At 44.0% G+C, this 19,619-nt stretch overlaps 2 protein-coding genes across 6 annotated transcripts in view; one reads left to right on the top strand and one right to left on the bottom strand.

Annotated features, from left to right (window-relative positions):
• The window catches only part of Kmo (kynurenine 3-monooxygenase), a 35,529-nt gene extending 29,640 nt beyond the window's left edge, over positions 1-5,889 (top strand). The window contains exons 12-16 of one of the 5 annotated variants that reach the window (XR_001229452.2): positions 1,344-1,426; positions 2,008-2,109; positions 2,197-2,253; positions 3,646-3,847; positions 4,136-5,889. Coding sequence is in view for 3 of the 5 variants with exons in the window: in XM_005368526.2 (XP_005368583.1) it covers positions 1,344-1,426; positions 2,008-2,109; positions 2,197-2,256; positions 3,648-3,827 (425 nt within the window). In the remaining 2 variants the exon portion in view is untranslated. The other 4 variants (XR_001229451.2, XM_005368526.2, XM_005368527.2 and 1 more) reach the window with 4 other exon arrangements.
• A 232-nt stretch (positions 5,890-6,121) lies between these two features.
• Positions 6,122-19,619, bottom strand: part of Opn3 (opsin 3) — a 30,164-nt gene continuing 16,666 nt past the window's right edge. The window contains exons 2-4 of the mRNA XM_005368525.3: positions 10,993-11,312; positions 9,399-9,650; positions 6,122-6,997 (exon numbers count right to left, since the gene is read on the bottom strand). Coding sequence (XP_005368582.1) covers positions 6,734-6,997; positions 9,399-9,650; positions 10,993-11,312 — 836 coding nt within the window. The 3' untranslated portion in view covers positions 6,122-6,733. The remainder of the gene's footprint in view (positions 6,998-9,398; positions 9,651-10,992; positions 11,313-19,619) is intronic.

The raw sequence follows: 19,619 nt of genomic DNA, 5'->3' as shown, positions 1-19,619 counted from the left end.
AAACAAACAAACAAAACAAAACAAAATAACATTCTACAACAGTGGCTCCCAGTTTCAGAAGTTCCAACCTGTGATCAGTTGACCCCCTTGCCCTTGGTTTGTGAATAGGAAACATGGTGGGGAGCCACAGCAGAGAAAAAGGCACTCACCTCCTGTTCTGGAAATGACAGAGAAAGACAGGGAGAACTAGGATCAATCCACAGTCCCTTCCAAGGGCATACCTCCAGTGACTCAGGGACCTCTAGGTAGGCCTCATGCCTGCAAGGTCTGACCACTTCCTAGTAGCAGTGACCCACTCACAGATAAGAGTTCAGAGCAGCAAATCAGGGTGGTGTGTGTACGGTTCTTTGTCTCCCTTCCACCTCGGGTGCCCACCTTTGCCTACAGCCTTTGCCTCAGAAACACCTAAGCCCTCAAAGAAACACACAAAAAATATATAGGAAAAGGGAAGGGTTGAGCATCGTTTGAAGTTGTCATGTGACCGTGTACAGTTACTTGTTGCTGTAACTAGAGAAGCCACTTGAAGAGAAAAAGGTTTGCCTTGGTTTATAGTTCGAGGGTCATGGTTCATGGCACTGGGAAGGCATGGGGAGGAAGTGTGAGTCACATTGGCACCTGCTGTCAGGAAGCAAAGAGAATTTCTGGTGCTTGGTCCACTTTCTCCTTTTTGTTCACTTGGGACAGCGGCCCTTTGGATACTGTTGCCCACATTAAGGGTGTGTCTTTCCTCATCAGTACTACCTCTCTGTCATCTTCCCTATAGACACGAATCTAGAGATGTGTTTCTGTGGTAATTCTAAATCCAGTAAGTTCTCAATATAAATTAACATCACAAAATTATTTTTGTTTGTGGAATAAGGGAAATGATGATTTAAGCAACCAATATTTTATTATTAGTTTTATCGTAACCTATCTTTGACCACAAGATGTCAGTGTTCAGTGGACATTGCTCAATAACTGTAGATTGTTGTGGTTATCAATAGTTTTACAAGATTAGAATGTTGCTAGGAGAAACACTGTTTAGTTTGACTTAGCAGGAGATCAGCATTTTTAAAAAGATTTTATTTTGCTTTTTAAAAATGATGTTTTTATGTGTCTGTGTGTGTATGTCTGTGCGTGAGTGTATGGCATGTATGTGCAGGTGCCTTCAGAGGCTAGAATATGGCATTAGATCTTCTAAGACACGGCAACAGGTTGTTGTGAGCCACCAAGGTGGGTGCTGGGAACTGAGCTCAGGTTCTCTCTTAGAGCAGTCAGTGCTCTTAACCACTGAGCCCTCTCTCCAGCATATTTTCTGTATATTATTTTAAACACATATATGTTTATTTAATCTTGGTTTCTAGGTTTGTGCCTTCCTGAATTCTCAAGATTTAGGATTCCAGATGACCACGCAATTTCAGACCTGTCTATGTACAATTATATAGAGGTGAGAAAAGTTCGGCTCCATTCCACAAGACAGTCCACAAACAGACTAGCAGTCTTTTTAGGGGGCAACAGAAATGAATCAAGTCTTTGAGCTTACAGGTCATTCAAAATTCTGATTCAAGGGGCTGGAGAGATGGCTCAGAGGTTAAGAGCATTGCCTGCTCTTCCAAAGGTCCTGAGTTCAATTCCCAGCAACCACATGGTGGCTCACAACCATCTGTAATGGGGTCTAGTGCCCTCTTCTGGCCTGCAGGCATACACACAGAATATTGTATACATAATAAATAAGTATTTAAAAAAAATTCTGATTCAATAAATGTTTTGCTGAAACGGATTTTTTAAATACATATGTTGCAATTGTCTTCTGAGTAACGAGGTTTTGTATGTTTTCAAGGCCATGTCTTGTACTCCTAAGATTTCTTGGGAGCACTTGGGAGTGACGATTGTGGAAATGTGGTTTTATTTGACTCTTGTGTTAGCATCCGTTCTTGCGACAACTGTGAGGGAAGACGAGCAGCAGATCATTGTGCGGGAATTGAGGTGCTTCACCTAAGGTTCTCTCTAAGAATTCTGTCATTGCAGATGCGAGCGCATGTCAACTCCAGGTGGTTCCTGTTCCAGAGGCTCCTAAATAGATTTCTCCATGCAATCATGCCATCGACCTTTATCCCTCTCTATACCATGGTAAGGAATGTATTAAAGATTCCCCCCTGTTCTCCCTCTGTTTAGCTCCTAAAGAATACAGCAGAGGCTCTTTAAATTCCCCTGCAGGTTGCCTTCACCAGAATAAGATACCATGAGGCCGTGCTGCGCTGGCAGTGGCAGAAAAAGGTCAGAAGAATTTGACTACTGAAAAACTTGATGTGTTGTTATTTCTCGGCTTTTTACTTTGTATCCACACTGAGATCCGTTCTGGACTTCTCGGCATTATGTGGCATCTTTGTGAGTTTAACTTGTAAAACTAGACAGAATTGCGTCACTGACTCATAAAGCCCTTTCTGGTGGGATGCAATGATGCGATCATTTGGAGAAGCTGACCCAGGGGTGCCATTTAAATGCAATTCAGAGTCCAGGCCGCTTTGAAAATTTTCTAACTTCATCTGTCGATGGTTTTATTGGATGCATATATACTGAGGTAGACACTTCAGTGAACAAGATGTAGTGTCTACCCTACAGGTGGCTCAGGAACTCACAGGAAATGTGGACAGATATGGTGGAGAACACTTTTGGGGGCTACTGCAAGGAGAATATGGGTGTAGGCTAGGAAATGAAGACTGAAGATACACTAGCCAGGAGGTCCAGGGTGTAAAAATGATCAGATGGAAGTTGGGGAGGTAAGTGGGGACTTCAGCATCCACTGAAATAAGAAGATTGGCTTATGGAGGGCTGAGAGACCTAAAAAGACTTAAACACTTTAGGTCAATAGCTTTGTCGTATAGAGAATGGGCCAGAAAGAGTCAAGATCTACCTGTAAGCTCTACCTCTATATAACTGAATAAAATAGGGGCTGGGAAAGATTGTTCTGTAGGTAAAGTACTTCCTGCATAGTCATGAGAGCCTACGATGAGACCCCTGTCATCCACATCTGATGAGAGTGGGGGAGTTGATTGGGGGAGGGGGAGGGATATGGGAGGCGGTGGCAGGGAAAAGACAGACATCTTTAATAAATAAATAAATAATAAAAAAAGAAAAAAAAGAGTTGGACACAGTACTCATCTGTAACCCTGTTCTAGGGGTGGGATAGGGTAGATTCCAGGGACTTGCTCCTCAAAACAGTGAGTTTTGAGGCTAGTGAAAGGCTGTCTCAAAACAATAAATAGTAGAGAGAAAGAGAAAGGCACCTGACAGTGATCTCTGTTCTCCACATGTGTGCACACTGGCAAGTGCAACTCCTACATTTGTGCACACAGCACACGTACATATACACCAAATAAAATAGTGTCCCCTGGCCTCAAACAGACAAACATGCCAAGGAGAAAGAGCCAAGCAGGCAGAGTGCACTGAAATCAGGGCAGGGGCAGAAGAGAGGTCAAGCAATCAAGTTGCTGCTTCAAGTTAAAAGCAACAGAGAACTTCACTCTTGTCTGTGATGTAGGAAGACACCTGTGCACTTGTCTGTAATAGAGGAAGAGAACGGCATTTTTGTCTGTGATGTAGGAAAGAAGTTTATCTCCAGATACAACCTCCAGATGAATAGTTTTAAATTTTTGCCATCCTTGCAGGTGATAAACAAAGGACTCTTCGTCCTTGGATCCCTGATAGCCATTGGAAGTGCCTACCTACTTGTGCACCACCTGTCCCCGAGACCTCTGGAATTCTTGAGAAGGCCGGCATGGACTGGAACCACTGACTACTGGAATAGAAACACAGGCATTTTCCAGCAAGTTCCATGGAGTCACTAGGACAAACCCAGAGCGTCAAGGTTCCGAGGAGCAAGAATTTGTTCTTTCTCCAAAATTAAGGACAAGAAGCATGTTTACTTTGGCACATTTAATTCACTACTGGAAAATAATTGTCAGCATGTAATTAAGTTTCCTGTAGAATGTTTGTGTCTGCCGAGCAAAGGGAAATGCTGCTGCTGGTTTTTTGTAGTGTTTCCATCACTTTGCATGCTTGGGCTGGGTCCATTTAAATTTAAAAATGTAAGAACCGAGGTCTCTTTCACTTCTCAAAAACAGTCTTTTTTTCTTTTTCTTTTTTTTCTATACAGGACATTATAGGAGCAACAACACTCAGAACTGAAAACCACAGCTTGCCTAGTGTGCTGCTTCCTCTTTGTAGCGGTAGATGGGGCCTGCCTAACCCCAGGAACAGGGCACTTGCTAAAACCAGGGGTGTGAATGAGAGGCAGGGTGTTTCAAAGAGTTCCTGGATGAATCTGTTCTATTCCCCAGTCTTCAGATAGCAGAATTATTACCTTTTAAAGATAAGAAAGGGCTATTAATGCCATCCTAAGTGAAGAATAAGAAAGGGTTGTTATTAGTAACTGAAATATATCTAGGAGTGAAAAGGAGATGGGAAGGCTGTCTTACAGACACATGGAGACATAGTTCATTCCGTTTCAGACACAGAAGCGGTGCCTTGAATGTCACGCTGTGACAGTTAACTTCATCTTTGAAGTGCAATATGGAGACGCTGTTTTTTTCTTTCAGTAGGCTGACTGGTACACTTGAAAATTCTTTTCAAATATTATTAATTTTGAAAGCTATGATACCAGTGATGTAGGAAAGAAATACTGGGGTGATAAAGATGAAACAATTTGGCATTTTCCATAGTCTCAAAGGTGTCCTTGAGCCTTATTAATTTAGGTTTGGTGTGTAAGGAAAGAAAAAAAATTGTTTCCTTGGAAAAGGAATGTAGGTCAGTGGTAGAGTGCTTACTTAGCATGCCCAGAGCCCTGGGTTACATTCCCTAGCATTGCAAAAATACACAAACAGTATCATTGTTCCTTTTATTTAAGTTTGTTGGCTGTGGCTACTATAACAGGCAGACTGACAATAGGAAACAAACTACAGTTTAGAAGCATGTATATTTCATATGCACGTGGGAGACACTCAGAAAATGAGCTGGCTTAGGGGCCGGAGAGATTGCTCAGCTGTCAAGTGCACGCACCACTCTTGCAGAGAGCACCAGGTCCTAGCTCGCACCTGCCCATTACTCCAGCTCCAGGAGGTCCAATGCCTCTGGCTTCCCTGGGCTCCTGTGCCCATGGGTACATAACCACATATAGACTAACCCCCATGATTAAAAACCTTTAGAGGCCATGATTTCTATTAGTACCAACGGGGTGCATGGGAGGAACCGGAGGGAAGAAAGTGAAGGGCAAAAAAGGATGTAATTTTATTTTAAGTTTAAAAAATATTTAAAAGGGGGGAATCTCTGTGATACATAATGTTGTGGGGAATGAGCTAAAATAAACATCTAGTACATTTAAAAACATTAACGTAAGCTCATATAGAAAGCCCTGGTTTACGTCATCTTCCACAAGAAGTAAAGTTACAGAGCCATAAAAAGACAAGGGCAAAGGACTGGAAGCCCTGGAGTAGCAATCCTAAGGCCACTTTGGCAAGTGGCGGGTGGGGACACTTTTCTTCTGTCATTTCTTCTCAGTGACTTCCCGCTCAAGGTAACCCTGCGAAATGGAGCACATTTGGGGTAGTATATTCTGTTCTCCTCCGGGTATGGGCAATGACACATGCGAAGATGTCCTCTTCACTAACATGGCCCATTAGTGATCCAGGAGTCTACTGATAAGCGATGAGAATTTAAAACCACATTATATGAAGCTGGAGAGGTGGCTCAGTGAGAGAAGGTGCTTGCTGCCAAGCCTGATGACCTGAGTTCGATCCCCGAGGCTCACCTGGTGGAAGAAGAGGAATGTTTCCCCACAAGCTGTCTTCTGATTTCCATATGCACGATACAACATGAGTGTGTACATGCACACACGCATGCAATAATAAATAAACGTGCTAAAACTTAAATAATACTGCATGGTATTAGGACACTAAAACATTTATTTTCAGCCCTCTCTGAATGTAACTTTGTTTACTGGGAACTCTTCTGTAGGTGCATGACTTTTGACAAAATAGTAGGAAATTATCAAAAGGAAAGGAGAATTTGCCAAACTAATTTCCGAAAAGGATACATGGAGGTATCAAAAGATCTTTAACACTCCTTTTCCCATGCATGTTCTCCACTGTGGTATCATTAACCATCCGCATGACCAGCGTGAAGTCTCTCTGCTTTTCTACAAAGCTTCTTAAAGTGCCTTCTGGAACTTGCTTCCTTAACCTGATGCCCTGGCAGTCATACAACACACATGACAAGAGCCTTAGGTTTTCAGATAAAAGTAGGGATTGATTTATTACCTCCTTAATCAATTGACTTGGGCAAACATACAGCATGACACAGAATAGGACCCAACACCGTAACAATAGTTCCGATGTCCCAGCCATTGCACACATGTCTATGAGACAGTATTTATTTACACAGTGAAATATATCGGAGAAACAAAATGTATCATGTGCTTTGGCAAATACGGTCATTCAAATGTTAAATCCTGGCAGAGCAGACGATGGTGCCAGATGCTCATCTTGTGCCACCAGGAGTTTCTCATGTTGTGAAGCACCCATTGAATGAAAAATAATGTGTCTTGTTCAGTCAGTTCTTCAAGACAGAAAACATGTAGTCAGTTCGGATTTCCTGCTAGGCCATAAGGTTGTGCTGTTACTGTGCCAAGTGGGGACTCCAGGGAGGTCCTTAGAGTAGATGTTGTATGGCAATGGATACAAGACCCCATTTCCCATTCTTACAAAGGACGAACTTGGATGACATCGGCCTTGGACGCATTGGTTCTGTCGCTGTCATCGACAGACAGGGAGTCATCACTGGTGATGATAAAGATAATGGAAGAGGAGTTAAAGGTCACTTTCTTCTTTGGCCTGTCCCCGTCTTTCTGTGACATCACGATGGGCCTGATCTGCATCTCGCTCTCAGCTGCTGGCAGGTTTTTAGCAGGCCGCTGGCATCTCAGCAGTCGGAAGCACAAGAGCTGTAGAAGGGACCTCCGAAACTGCAGAGAAAAGTGGAACAATAAAGCCAATTATTAAATGAATCCTTAATCAGTTAAGTGATCCTTAATCTGGAGTAAAATTGAAGACAACTAGTTGAGATTCTCTCTCTCTCTCTCTCTCTCTCTGTGTGTGTGTGTGTGTATGTGTGTGTGTGTATGTGTGTGTACACATGTATACACCTATGCACATGGATGCTAAAGCCAATCTCAGGTGACATACATCTTGTCTTTTGAGGTAGCGGCCTGAGGCTTGCCTCTTAGGCTAGGCTGGCTAGCCAGCGAGCCCACAGTGGCCCACATACGTCCATCTTCTCAGTGCTGGATTACAGACACCACCACAGCTGGCTTTGTTTGTATGTGTTGGAGACTGAACTCAGGTCCTCTGACTTGTCATTTCCCCAGCCCCACCCCCTTTCTCATTAGATGGCATGGGATGAAGTCACCCAGTAATGCTCAGCTGTACCAAAGTCCCCCATTGATGTTTGATCTTTTATGTACTACAATTCTTGTTCACTAGATAAAAAAAAGAATATTCTAATCCTTTGTGGTATCCATGGTTCCAATGTATATGAACCTTCTCTGAGGGCAGCTTGACCTTAAGATTTAAGGAATTCAGCCATTAAATACTCCGTGAGCAGCTCCTGAGTGATGACTACTGGGCTGAGATCTGGAGACACTACTCACAGCAGACAAGGGCTTCTTCTGTGTTTCTGAGACCTCTCGGGTTTCCTTCCTGCTCTTCCGCTTCTACAAGAGCCTGAGTGACCAAGGGTCAAACAGACAAGTACCACAAAGTACAGGGGACATTTACTGACTGCACAGAAAATAACCTGTCATGAGGTATTGCGCCATCTACAGTCTCTGGCCTCATAACAGCTATTGCTTCTTTGTCACTGGGCTAAAAGGCTGAGATGTTTGCTAAGCATTAAGTCAACTGCAGCCAACAGAGCATCCTCATGCCAAGTCAACATGTTAGCCTTTGTACAGAATATCCGTATGCCAAGTCAACATGTTAGCCTTTTTGTTTAATGCAGGGGCTTTCGCAGGTCAGAAAACACCAATAAAGAGATACATTGATTTCTATGTTCTTTAGTGTCCCCACCAACTATATGCAGGGCACATTTAGCTTACATTAATATTTTAAAACACATAATCGATGACAAATTCAGCAAATCACTATTTTACAAGTCAAGTTCAGTGCTCGAGATACATTGCTGTTGGCGTTGAGTGAAGTCTGTAAGCCAGAATGCTTCTTCACATTCAGCTCTTTATGGGAAAAAGGACTCCCACTTGCTCTGTCAGTCTGTTGTGTTGCTCAGGATTACTGTGTAAAGTGGACTAATGGGAGTCAGAATCATCAGGACCCTTGGAGCTCGTCAGAAATGCAGAGTACCAGGAAGCCAGACATTGTGAATCAGAAGGGACACTTTAAAACTATACTTTCAGATTTGGTGAAATCATATTCACGTTTAGAAGCTTTGATTCATAATTCATTGGCTCGAAGAAAAGGCACAAACAAATGCTTTTTGGTGAGTGCATTAAGTTTTGCCTACTGTGCCAGTGGTGTTTCGTTTCATAATCTATAAGTGGAGTTTGGGATAAAGTTATTGTCTATTTTGTTTTGAAGATATTGGGTGGAACCTGCATACTATTCTAATTTTTAATTATTATTTGAGTGATAATGTTTATTAGTAGTATGTACAAACTATTTTCTTGTAAACTAACTATTAAGAAGTATTGCTTAACAATTACTATACATATATTGGTAGATTTTATAACTGCTTTTTTCCTTTGGGAATATTCTACCTATCTTCTTAAATCTTTGAATTTAGTATTTCTTTCTTAAAAGACTCTTTATTTTATTATTTATGTATGTATATGGTGTGTGTGTGTGTGTGGTGTGTGTGTGTGTGTGTGTGTGTGAACACATGTGTGTTGATACCTGCAGAGGCCAGAAGAGGGCATTGGATTCCCTGGAGCCAAAATTACAGCAACTGTGAACCACCTGACATGGGACTCAAAATCTAGTCCACTAGAAGAGGAACAGGCACCCTTAACCTCTGAGCCATCTCCCCAGCACACTAATACAAAATTCCTAAGTTGGGATTTTGTTTCTTTAGATTTATTTTATCCTTGATACTGTTCTACGTTGTCATGCCACACAAAATCTATTTCTTTTTTTAAACACTTAATTTTATTTTAGGTATATTGGTGTGAGGGTTTCAGATTCCTTGAGCCCAGAGTTACAGATAGTTGTGAGCTGCCATGTGGGTGCTGGGAATTGAACCCGGATCCTCTGGAAAAGCAGCCAGTACTCTTAACCACTGAGGCATCTCTCCAGCCCAGGAAACCTATTTCTATTTGTTCCCCAGGGTGAAAGCAAGTCAATTCCAGAGCTTACCTTTCTGATCATGAAGATATAGATAACTGGATTGTACACAGTGCTCGATTTAGCAAAGAGATAAGCAACAATAGACACGGTTGGGGTGACCAGGTGTCCGTAGCCATTAACCACCAAGAAGCGGGTCACAATATAAGGCATCCAGCAGGTGAGAAAGATGAAGGCCATCAAAAAGCTCATTTTGGCCACTTTCTTTTCATATCTTAAGATCTTGATCACTTGGATTGTCTGGAGATCTTCAACACAGCGTAGCTGTAGGAAGTGAAGAAAGGATGGACTTTTCTTTTTAAGCAGATAAGCAGTCACCCTGTGTGTCCTGCCTTCATGGAAAGAGACAGGAGACGGACTGACTTCTGACCTGTAGCTTGACCTAGCCTTTCTCTCTTCTGGGCTTCAGTTCCTTCAACTAAAACTTACTGTGTTTGATCTAAATAGCTTCTGAGGACATTTGGGGGGAGGGGGGGTGAGAAAGGGGGAAGCAGGGGAAGCAGAATAGGCACACACACACAGCACATGTGTGGAGCTCAGAAGACAACTTCCGGTGTAGCTTCCCACCTTCCACCTTGTCTGAGATGAGACTGGGTTTCTCTGGCCTGTTTCTAGAGACTCTCCTGTCTCTGCCTCTTATCCTGCTATAGAACCGCTGGTGTCACAGATACCTATCACTTCACTGTACCTGGGTTTGCATAGATTCTACAGATTCAAAAGCAGTCCCTCGTACTTAAACAGCAATTGCTTTACTGACTGAACCATCTCACAAGCTCCCTTTAATGGTTTTTAACTTACTTAAATAAGGCTAAGATACATTATTTTATCTAGATCTTCACATCCCTAAAACACAGCCTAAAAGGCTTGTGGTCAAATGGAAACAATCTCTTCATGACTGAGGAAACTGTTTTGCCCAAAGCACTGATTCATAAATTCTCCAACCAGATAACGGACTTATGCCATGCCAGACATGCTAAAGAGAGAAGCCTGCAACTCGCGATGTAGGCAAGTTACTTGCATGAGGTGCTCTGCTAAGGTAATGACATAGGCTGACGTCAAAGCTCATTTTTAATCACTTTCCCTTGTCTCTCCCTGACACACAGCAGTTAGGAAATTTCACACAGCTGAAATTAAAGGTGACGTGCAGCTGTGCCTCCTGTGTCCGTCATTGCAGCCTCTTTCTGCCTGGTCCCCACATGAACTGGCTTGGTACGTGTTCCAGTCCTTTCCAGCTCTACTAGTCTCTGACAAGTGGGTTCATGTGATCTTGAAATGAATATAATTATGGAAATTATAACCTTTCCCCCTCGGAATTCTTAACTTTTGAGAGTGCTGCATAATGTAAGTTTGGGGGTTTGGTATTGTCTGTTTGCCTTTTGCTTGTTGCTTTTGGTTATAGAGGATGGTGTACGGAAAGCCAATGTCATCCCTCAGTGACCTGCTTGGGGAATGATTCACAGTGCAAAGTTCTACCAAACGTTAAGTCCCGTTGAGTCTTTCAACCCTGGGCAAATAACTGATCATATAGGGAGAGTTTGGTTCTTTTCACATCAAATGATGGATGTGGGGATGGTTTGGAGAGGGACATCTGCAGCCTTCAACTCACCATTCGAACGGAATACAGAATGTGACCATAGCAATGGCCTATGATGCCCATGGGTACCACTAGGCAGCCAAGAAACAAGAAGAGCACGAAGGAGGAGTCGTTGGCGTCCTTGGATTTCCAATCCACTGTACAGCCCAGTCCATGTACGTCCAGGATGTATCTGTTCCAGCCCAGGAGAGGTGCTCCTGCCCATGCCAAGGAGTAGAGCCAGATATAGGTAATGGCCCTCCAGGCCCAGGAGAAGTTGATCACTCTGGAATGTACCACACGGATATAACGTTCATAGGCCAGCACAGTGAGGGTGGTAATGGAGACAAACCCTACAAGAAGAGAAAGAGAAGGTGAATAGGGAGACATCACAGGAAAATGAAACATTCCACAAGAAACACTATACAGAGAATCTGGGGCCAATAGGAAGCTTGAGAAACAGCAAGAGATTTGGAGGGATGGCAAACCAGGCTCCCCAGGAAAATCAACTGGAAAGGTATTTACCTATGGAAAAAAATGTAGAATCAAAACGGAATGTGGATTGTAGGACAAAGATCAAAGCCCTAAAGTCAGCCCTGCACCCAAGGATGTAGCTTCAGCACAAAGTTCTGCCAAAGAGAAAGGGTAGAAAAAAAAAGGTGGCCCCAGCATTCACCCCGCCTCTCTGCTGTGTCACGTGACTGGAGGCCCCGCCAGGATAGGAGCTGCTGTTTTTCACCACACCTTCCACACCAAGACATTGAAAAAAACCCCAAAACCACCAGCCCAAATAAGCCCTTCTTTCCTTTAAAATGTTTTGCCAAGGGTTTTGTCACAGTAACCGGCGCAGCCTATGAAGCAGACCTGGAGAAGAGCTCGCGGCCCGAGGTGATGGGCTAGCCCCAGGTTCCACAAGGCAGCTCTCAGAAGGAAAACACGACCGGTCTTCTAGGAAGCAGCCAGAAGGTGTGTGTGGGGGGGACTTGTTAAGAGTTTTGGGGACCGGTCCCAGCCCTCTCACTACCTTGCTGCTTAGCTTCCAAAATTCAGACAGTCTCTCTAGGCCCTGGATTTTTGTTTTCATAAAACTGAAGATCTCTTCGCATTGTAAAACTTCGTGATTCTGTTGTTAGGAAAGTGTGAGATGAAGAGACAAGACACCTGCCTCGGAATCGGGCCGCGCAGTTAACATTCATTTGAACCATGCGCTTTGTATGTGGCAGGGTGAAGGAGCAGCATTATTCTCAGTGTCTGATACACATGGCGTCAGTAAGAATTTCTGACTAGATAACAGAGGGTGGGGCACAGCCGTGCTGCCAGGATGACAGAACAGAACTGCAGTGTGGAACCATCACCTTGGTGATAAGCCAGGGATTTGGAAGTTGGTAGGTTTTCTTTTTAGCCTATTTAGGTAAAAGACTTTCCAACGTCAGTACAGTTTTGTTGTTGGTTTCAGCATGCTGTGTGTTAGCAAGCACAGTAAATTTCAAGTGTTTGGTTTCAGTCCCCAGCATCCAGTACCATTCCAGGCTAATGCCAACTCATGGTGGGTAGGACGGGAGCAAGCCCTGCCTGGCTCGGATCCTCCTGGACAAAACATGTGGATAAATGAACAGTGGCTGTAGTCTGACAGGTCTTTCAGGGTGACCGGATCGAAATGACCTAAACTACAGCCCCCTGGTGACATATTAGCAGTCTCTCCACCACGCCTGTGGCTTCTGAGTAAAAAATATTTACTGTAGACCGGGAAGAAGGATTCAGTTAGCAGAGTGTTTCCCATGTAAGCATGAGACCCTGAGTTGATTCCCAGGACCTACAGAAAAAGCTAGGCATAGCCAGGCAGTGGTGGCACAGGCCTTTAATTCCAGAACTTGGGAGGCAGAGGCAGGTGGATCTTTATGGGTTTAAGGCCATCCTGGTCTACAGGAGCTAGTTCCAGGACAGGCTCTGAAGCAACAGAGACACCCAATCACTAAAAACAAAAAGATAGACAAACAAACAAACAAAAGCTAGGCATGGTGGCACATAGAGACAAGCATGGATTATGAATTCCTGGAGCTTGCAATCTACCCTGCATAGCCCCCTTAGTGAACTTCAGGCCAGTAAGAGACCCCATCTGGCAAAACAAGGTAGAAAGCAGAGAGGACAGTGGATGCTGACCTCTGACCTACACACACGTGCACACACCTGAATACATACATTCTGTCTCACAGAGATTACATTTTTGTTGACAGAGGCTACTCGTTCATTTTCTGGCTGCCCAGACCTGAAATAATAACACTGAAACTATATTAAGTACAATACTGCTTGGCTAATAGCTTAGAATTTTTATTAAGCAACTCTTACATCTTAAATTTGCCCATTCTTATTGATTTGTGTATCGCCACATGGCTGTGGCCTACTGGTAAGTTTCCATCCAGTGTCTGTCTCCTTCAGCAGTTACATGGCATCTCCCTGATTCTGCCTTCTTTTCCCCTCTGTCTCTGCTTGGAATTCCTGCTTTGCTCTGTTCGCTGCTGCCATAGACCCAAAGCAGCTTCTTTATTAACCAATGGTAATAAAACATATTCACATCATACAGAAGGGAATCCCACATCAAATGTTGCATTCTATTTAATTCCTAGAGCGTTCCTCAGGAAGATGGGGATGGGTGGATGGGCTGTCTTGTCTCTGCTTACCAGCCCTTTCAGAGGGTCATCTGGTGTTGATTCTCGTTATTTCATGTAGTACATGTTTAAAGAACAGCATGGCATGTAAAAGAAGTGGCCGCTAGCAGAGAAGGCATCGGCTATCATCATGCTTTGTGACAGCCGTGCTATGTACTGTGCCGCTATTGGAAAAAGACACCTGTGGCTCGGAAGAGTAAATAAACCAGTACTGTCAGCAGCAGCACAGGCTGTTCAGACCTCAAAACTATCATTTTCTCCTTAATATCATGTGTTTTCTCTCATGGGCACTATTCGGAAAGGGGGGTTCTGAGGAGGAGGATGGAGTCCAGTATGAGCGAGGAAGGCCAAGAGAGGAAAAGGGAGGAATATAACCCAAATACAATCATGTATGTGTATAAACTGGGATAATTAATCCCTTTAAGGAAACCTGTATTGTACGAGCAAAGTTATGTATGAAAGCCCCCTGCTGTCCATTTTACAGAACAGCTTTTGCCTCCTTTATGAGTGCAAACAGAAGCAGGATGGCTGTGCTTATCGTACATTAAGATACCACCTCCATTCACCACCTCCTGCCCAGCACTCACCACGACAAACAGACCGATATGTAATGGCCCAGACAGTAAAACAGCACCACCTGCAAACCTCCCAAAAAAAGGGAACGCGAGCACCTGGTTTAAACCATCAGAAAACCTCTGAGGATTTATACAACATACCAGACCAGGGACGAATACAGCACACTCACCTAGACCTTGGAAAGAGGCCATGCTACTGTAGGGCCACACTGACCTGTTATTGGACCACCAGCAGATGGACAGGCAGAGAATTCCTTTATATTAGTTCTTCAGTCCAGCAGAGTTCCCCATTACTTGACACTGGTCTATTCAAATTGCTGTCTGTCTGACCATGGATGGGTTTTAGGTATGTCCTCTGAATGGACCTTTAGGGGAAAATCCCCATCTGATGCCTATGTGGGGGTTGGTGTGTTGAACTCTGGTAAATGAGGCTTGGTAGCAAGTGCTTTTACCTGCTGAGTTGTCTGACCAGCCTTCAATAGCAATTTGAAATGGTATTCATTTCTTTTGTATTTCCATCTACACTTTAAACTACCCTGTGCCATAATCCTGGAGGCCCCCTCCTTCCTCACTGGCCACACTCGACAGTCAGATTGACTTTTAATTGAGAAGGGGACGGAGCAGGCCTTTGTAAAGAGGGAGAAGGGGTGACAGAGGAAAGCAGTGTCTGAGGGACTGGCAGATCACCAGGGAAGAACGCAAAGGGGACAGAGAACGGAGAACCAGATACTTGGAAACAAGAACAGTGGAGTCGCTGGAGGGTCTGAGGACCCTCGGACTCTGCCAAGTCAACTCTCAGTGGAGATGCGCACACCGTGCCTACACTACCAGCCGCCGGAGCTGGCAGCTTTGATAAATGCTGACGACAATCTCTTAGCGTGCAGGACACAGCTGTGCAAACAATCTGCAGGAGCGAGGTAGGCGCTAAATAGCTGAGTCTGGACCTAGGAGGGCAAGGGGGCGGGGCTTCCTCAGCCTGGGAAATACTGGGATGGGCTATAAGAGAAACGCATTTTGAACAGTTGAGTGTGAGGAGTTTGTGAGCTGACGGGAAAGTGAACACAAAGCAAAGATGGGGAGATGGAAACTGTGGGTAAAGCGATGCTGAACAAGTGTCGGGACCTGAGCTCTGATCCCTGCGACCCACAGAAAAGTGGGTTCAGTAACACGATCTGCAAAGACAGTCCTTCTATAGTGAGATGGGAGGTGTGGACAAGAGACTCCCTGGAAGCTCGTGGGCCAGCTAGGTTGGCATGGGAAATGGTGAACAAGACACCCTGTCTCAAAGGCTGAAGGCAAGGACCTGCACCTGGGCTTGTCCTCTGATATGTGTGTACCCATACTCATGCATAAGAACACACACACACCCCATGCACACAAAAAATTAAAACTATACAAACCTACGCTGTAAAAGAGGAATTCAAATGCTAATTCTCTGCATGAGCGTGAGTTAAAGAATTCTTTGACATACAGCTTGATTACGCATTCATTTACAGCATTCACCAACAAACATACAATATACACACAGCATGCTAGGTCCCGTGCTAGGCAATAAGATAAAAATTATAAACAGAAATAATTACAAAAGGATATGATAAATTCTATAATAAAGGAATATGTTTGAGGCTACAGTACTACATTAAATTCCATCTTATTTTCAGAATTACCCATCTGACCCCATGAAAATTCACATATCTGGTAAAAAAAAAAGGTGTCTCAGTGTGTGTGTTTGTGTGTGTGTGTGTGTGTGTGTGTAAGTTCAGCTTTATATAGAACATGAATGAACTTGGTAAAATGATAATGGATAAAGTGGTTTTGTATGCTCGGGATAAATTTGCTTCAGATAGGTGCAGAGTGAGCAGAAAGCACAGAAATGAAGAATGCTTTTAAGCTTTGATGCATGCTGAGAACCAAGAACCACAAGAACCAAGCTATTTCCTACTTTGGCCACTAGATGGTCACATCGAGTAGCGTATTTGTAGATGAAGGCTGGATAAGCAATTTTGTACCAAACAGAACAAACGCTTAGAGAGGTGCTGTCGTGGGTCAGTTGTCTGTATCTGTTAGAAGAGTTCGTATGGCCGCCAGCGCCCATCACTCGTAGCAACTTCAATGAAAGTAGTAGGAGAAACGCCTTGGTGAAGCGGGAAGAGAGCTAGGAGACTGTTCTTGGGGCATTTTAACTACAGGAGGTGGGGGCAGGGTCCTAATCATATCCCGGAAGAGGTGAGGCTGAGCTCTCTGCTTATCTGCATACAGCACTGGAAAGGAGGCGATTAGAAACAAAGCTTGCTTGCTAAAGAGGCAACTCTGTTACTTCAATGGGAAATGTAAACAAAACGTGGTACTTTTTATATCAACGGGTTAAGTAGGACAAAACCCCGGCCACAGCAGAATTTAAAAATTCCGCCAGGGTCAGCACTTCTCTGGACATCAAGGCTGCACTCAGAGCACCAAGACTGCCTTCTGCCTAGCAAGTGTGTCGCTTTAAATTAGCCAGTTTGAGGTGGAGATCACTCAGAATGACACACAGGACCTCTTTACAGTTGGATTAAAAATCCGGTGGGGCTTCTGCTGGATGTGCTTCCCTGCCTGACTAAGCAGCCTGCTAAAGAAGTAAAACTGTTTACCTGGCAAACACACTTTAAGTCTTGTGATCATTTCAGTGAGATCCCGGGCCCTTTTCTAACAATCAGTAGTCTCCACTCATATTTGCTCATTAAGGAATAGAGGTACATTAAATATGTTTGAAAACATGCATTTGCTAGATTAAGCAAGGCGGCTGTTCTTTGACACTTTGTTTATAGAATCTATTTGTGGCAGAAGCTTCCTCACTCCTCCACCAACTTAAGGCATTGATTCCAACCTACTAACACAGAGAAGTGGATACTTACAGTGTGTCAGGGATGGTTCCCAGCAGTCCCTGGTATGTTTCATTTAAGCCTCTCAAAGGATAACACATGTAGAAAGTACTGTTACCATTGCTGTTTATAAATAAGAAAACTGTAGCAAACTGACAAGTATCTTACTGGCTGGCTTCAGACCCTAATAAGCAACCGAGTCTGTTTTCAAACCCCAGCTTGCTTCCACAGTGCAAGTTGGGAATCGTCATTTGTCTGCAAGTGAAGCACACTGTTCAGGAAGGAGATTTCATCTGCTCACTGCTGACTACCTATGTTCCATCACCGTGTTTACCTTTGATATCAGAAGGTCCTTTTGTAAGCTCAGCGTTTTCTAAGCTGCTGAAACAATCAGTTTCCATTGAAGCAGGAAAGGCAGTTTCCCAAACACCAAAACGAAGGCTGCTTTTGGTTTACCTCTTTTAGGTTTAAAAAGAAAAGTCCTAGTGTATGAGTTCCTCTTTCATGTCCATTTTCCACCCTTTCTCAAATCCCACTGTCAACCATTTCTTCTAAATCACAAATCATTCTGGGTAGCTATCTATAACTCCTGTTCCGGGGGCTCAGACATTGTCTTCTGACCTCTGAGAGCATCAGGCACACACATCATGGTGTGCATGCATATATGCAGGTAAAAACGCATCCAAAAAAAAGTTTATTTTTTTAAAAAAAACCTATTTCAAATAAGCAACTTAAACAGATCTACTGTTCACTGCCCAGTAGAAATAGAGCCACTCCGTGCCTGTGGTGACTTAAGACGTGGCAGCTGCCAGTGGAAGCCATCTCCCTAGAAGACAGCCGCTCAGCCAGGCAGTGCTCATGCCCATCCGGCTCATGTCCATGGCTCCCTTCCCACAGTCCAGACATCTGCTGCTGTTTCTGTTCTTGGTCTCGCTGCCCTTCACTAGTGCTGCCTGTGGTTTTGTCCACTAAGTATGGTAATCTTTTAAAGGAAGGAAGGGTAAGTGGTTGTTGATACAGCTGGTGAAACAAGGGGTGTGGATACCCCGGGCTCCCTGTGGTGGTAGCTTGGAAGACACACCAGTTTCTCTTTCCATGACCTCATCCCGCTATTTAGGTCTTCCGATAGCAGCTCTCACTGCTCTCTGACCCCTTTGGCTCCCACTTAGCTCTTTGTCCTTCTGTAGCTCCACTTGGACAGAAGCCCGAACTTTCGACGATTCACCTAGACCCTGAGTTGACAGTCCCTTAGTTCCTTCCTCCTCCTTTCCAGGTAATTGCTAGTCTGGGCAACTGGAGCTGAGGGAAAGATCCCTATTAGAAGCCGCTCTGCTTAGTTCCTGCTTCCCAGAGGGCGCCCGACTCTAAGTGAAGAATATGCAGAATGCATGTTGAGTCCGAAGTCACAGGATCTTGCTTGATTGAAAACCGAGGTCATCTAGCTGCTGACTAGGGGCCTTTTTTGGATTGTTTTCTAGAAAGATTTGTCCACAGAAAGTTGCTGTGCTCAAGAGGCAAGCTGAAGGTCTCTTGAAATCCATGAAAACAAACCTTATGAATGAATTGTGGAACCTTCTGGGTGCAACACATCTAGTTTCCAAATATATTCAAGCATGCTAGATTACTAATTTGGTACCAAGGGAGCAAAATCTGAGATAGATCAAACAAGCAAATTAAAAATATTAGGAAGACCTTCAGGCCTATGGCTCAGTGGTGGGGTGCTTGCCTAGCGCCACAGAAAGAAGTAGAAAGCATAAGGGAATTGAGAATACCTAATTATATTTCCATTCAATCACTATATAATTTACAAAACTCTCAAGAGAGCCAGGTTGTACAGCAGATGGTAGCAACACTATTTAAAGTGACTTTCTATTATCTTGCTGTGACTCAACTAGAGACTACCCAACTAGCCCGAGGGACCAGGCCATTTTTCTAAGAATGAAGAGATGAAGATGTGTGTGTCTGTTTGTAATTAATTGACTAGAAAATGTAAGCTACCCAGGATCATAAATGCGAATGGAGAGAGAAGATAAAAACCCTATGGGATATTGACATATAGACCGGGAAGTAAGACACAGGGACAAAGCATCTGTGCTTACAGCATTCATTGGTCAGGTGACTGTGTAGGAAGTTTAATGTGAAATCCATCTTGGTGACTCGGTGGGGATCTGGGGTAGGCAAGAAAATCATTTCCTCCAACGTTCTGGTCATACTGAATCTTCAACGGCAAAAGAAAGAAGACAAACAGAAAAACTGGCAGCTAAGGAGGGAACTTTATAATTGTTTTGTCCAAGGGCACAAAGCAAAGCTAGCAGGGGTCAGAGCAAGGCTGGCTCCAGAACCACTCTCGCTTACAAGCTCCTCTTGCTCACCGCCAAGGGACAATTTATCTTTGCTTTTCCATGAACAATTTACGTCCTTGGAGCAGTGGTCTTTCCTTCACCAGAACAGCGTTTCCACCCCCCAGTCCTTCGAAGAGCTAGTGTGTGTCTCCCAGGAGGCGGAGCTAGTGTGTGTCTCCCAGGAGGCGGAGCTAGTGTGTGTCTCCCAGGAGGCGG

Source organism: Microtus ochrogaster, unplaced genomic scaffold, assembly GCF_000317375.1.
Source record: "Microtus ochrogaster isolate Prairie Vole_2 unplaced genomic scaffold, MicOch1.0 UNK35, whole genome shotgun sequence".
In the NCBI taxonomy this organism is placed as follows: Eukaryota; Metazoa; Chordata; class Mammalia; order Rodentia; family Cricetidae; genus Microtus; species Microtus ochrogaster.
This window is presented reverse-complemented; position numbering and strand designations above follow the sequence as displayed.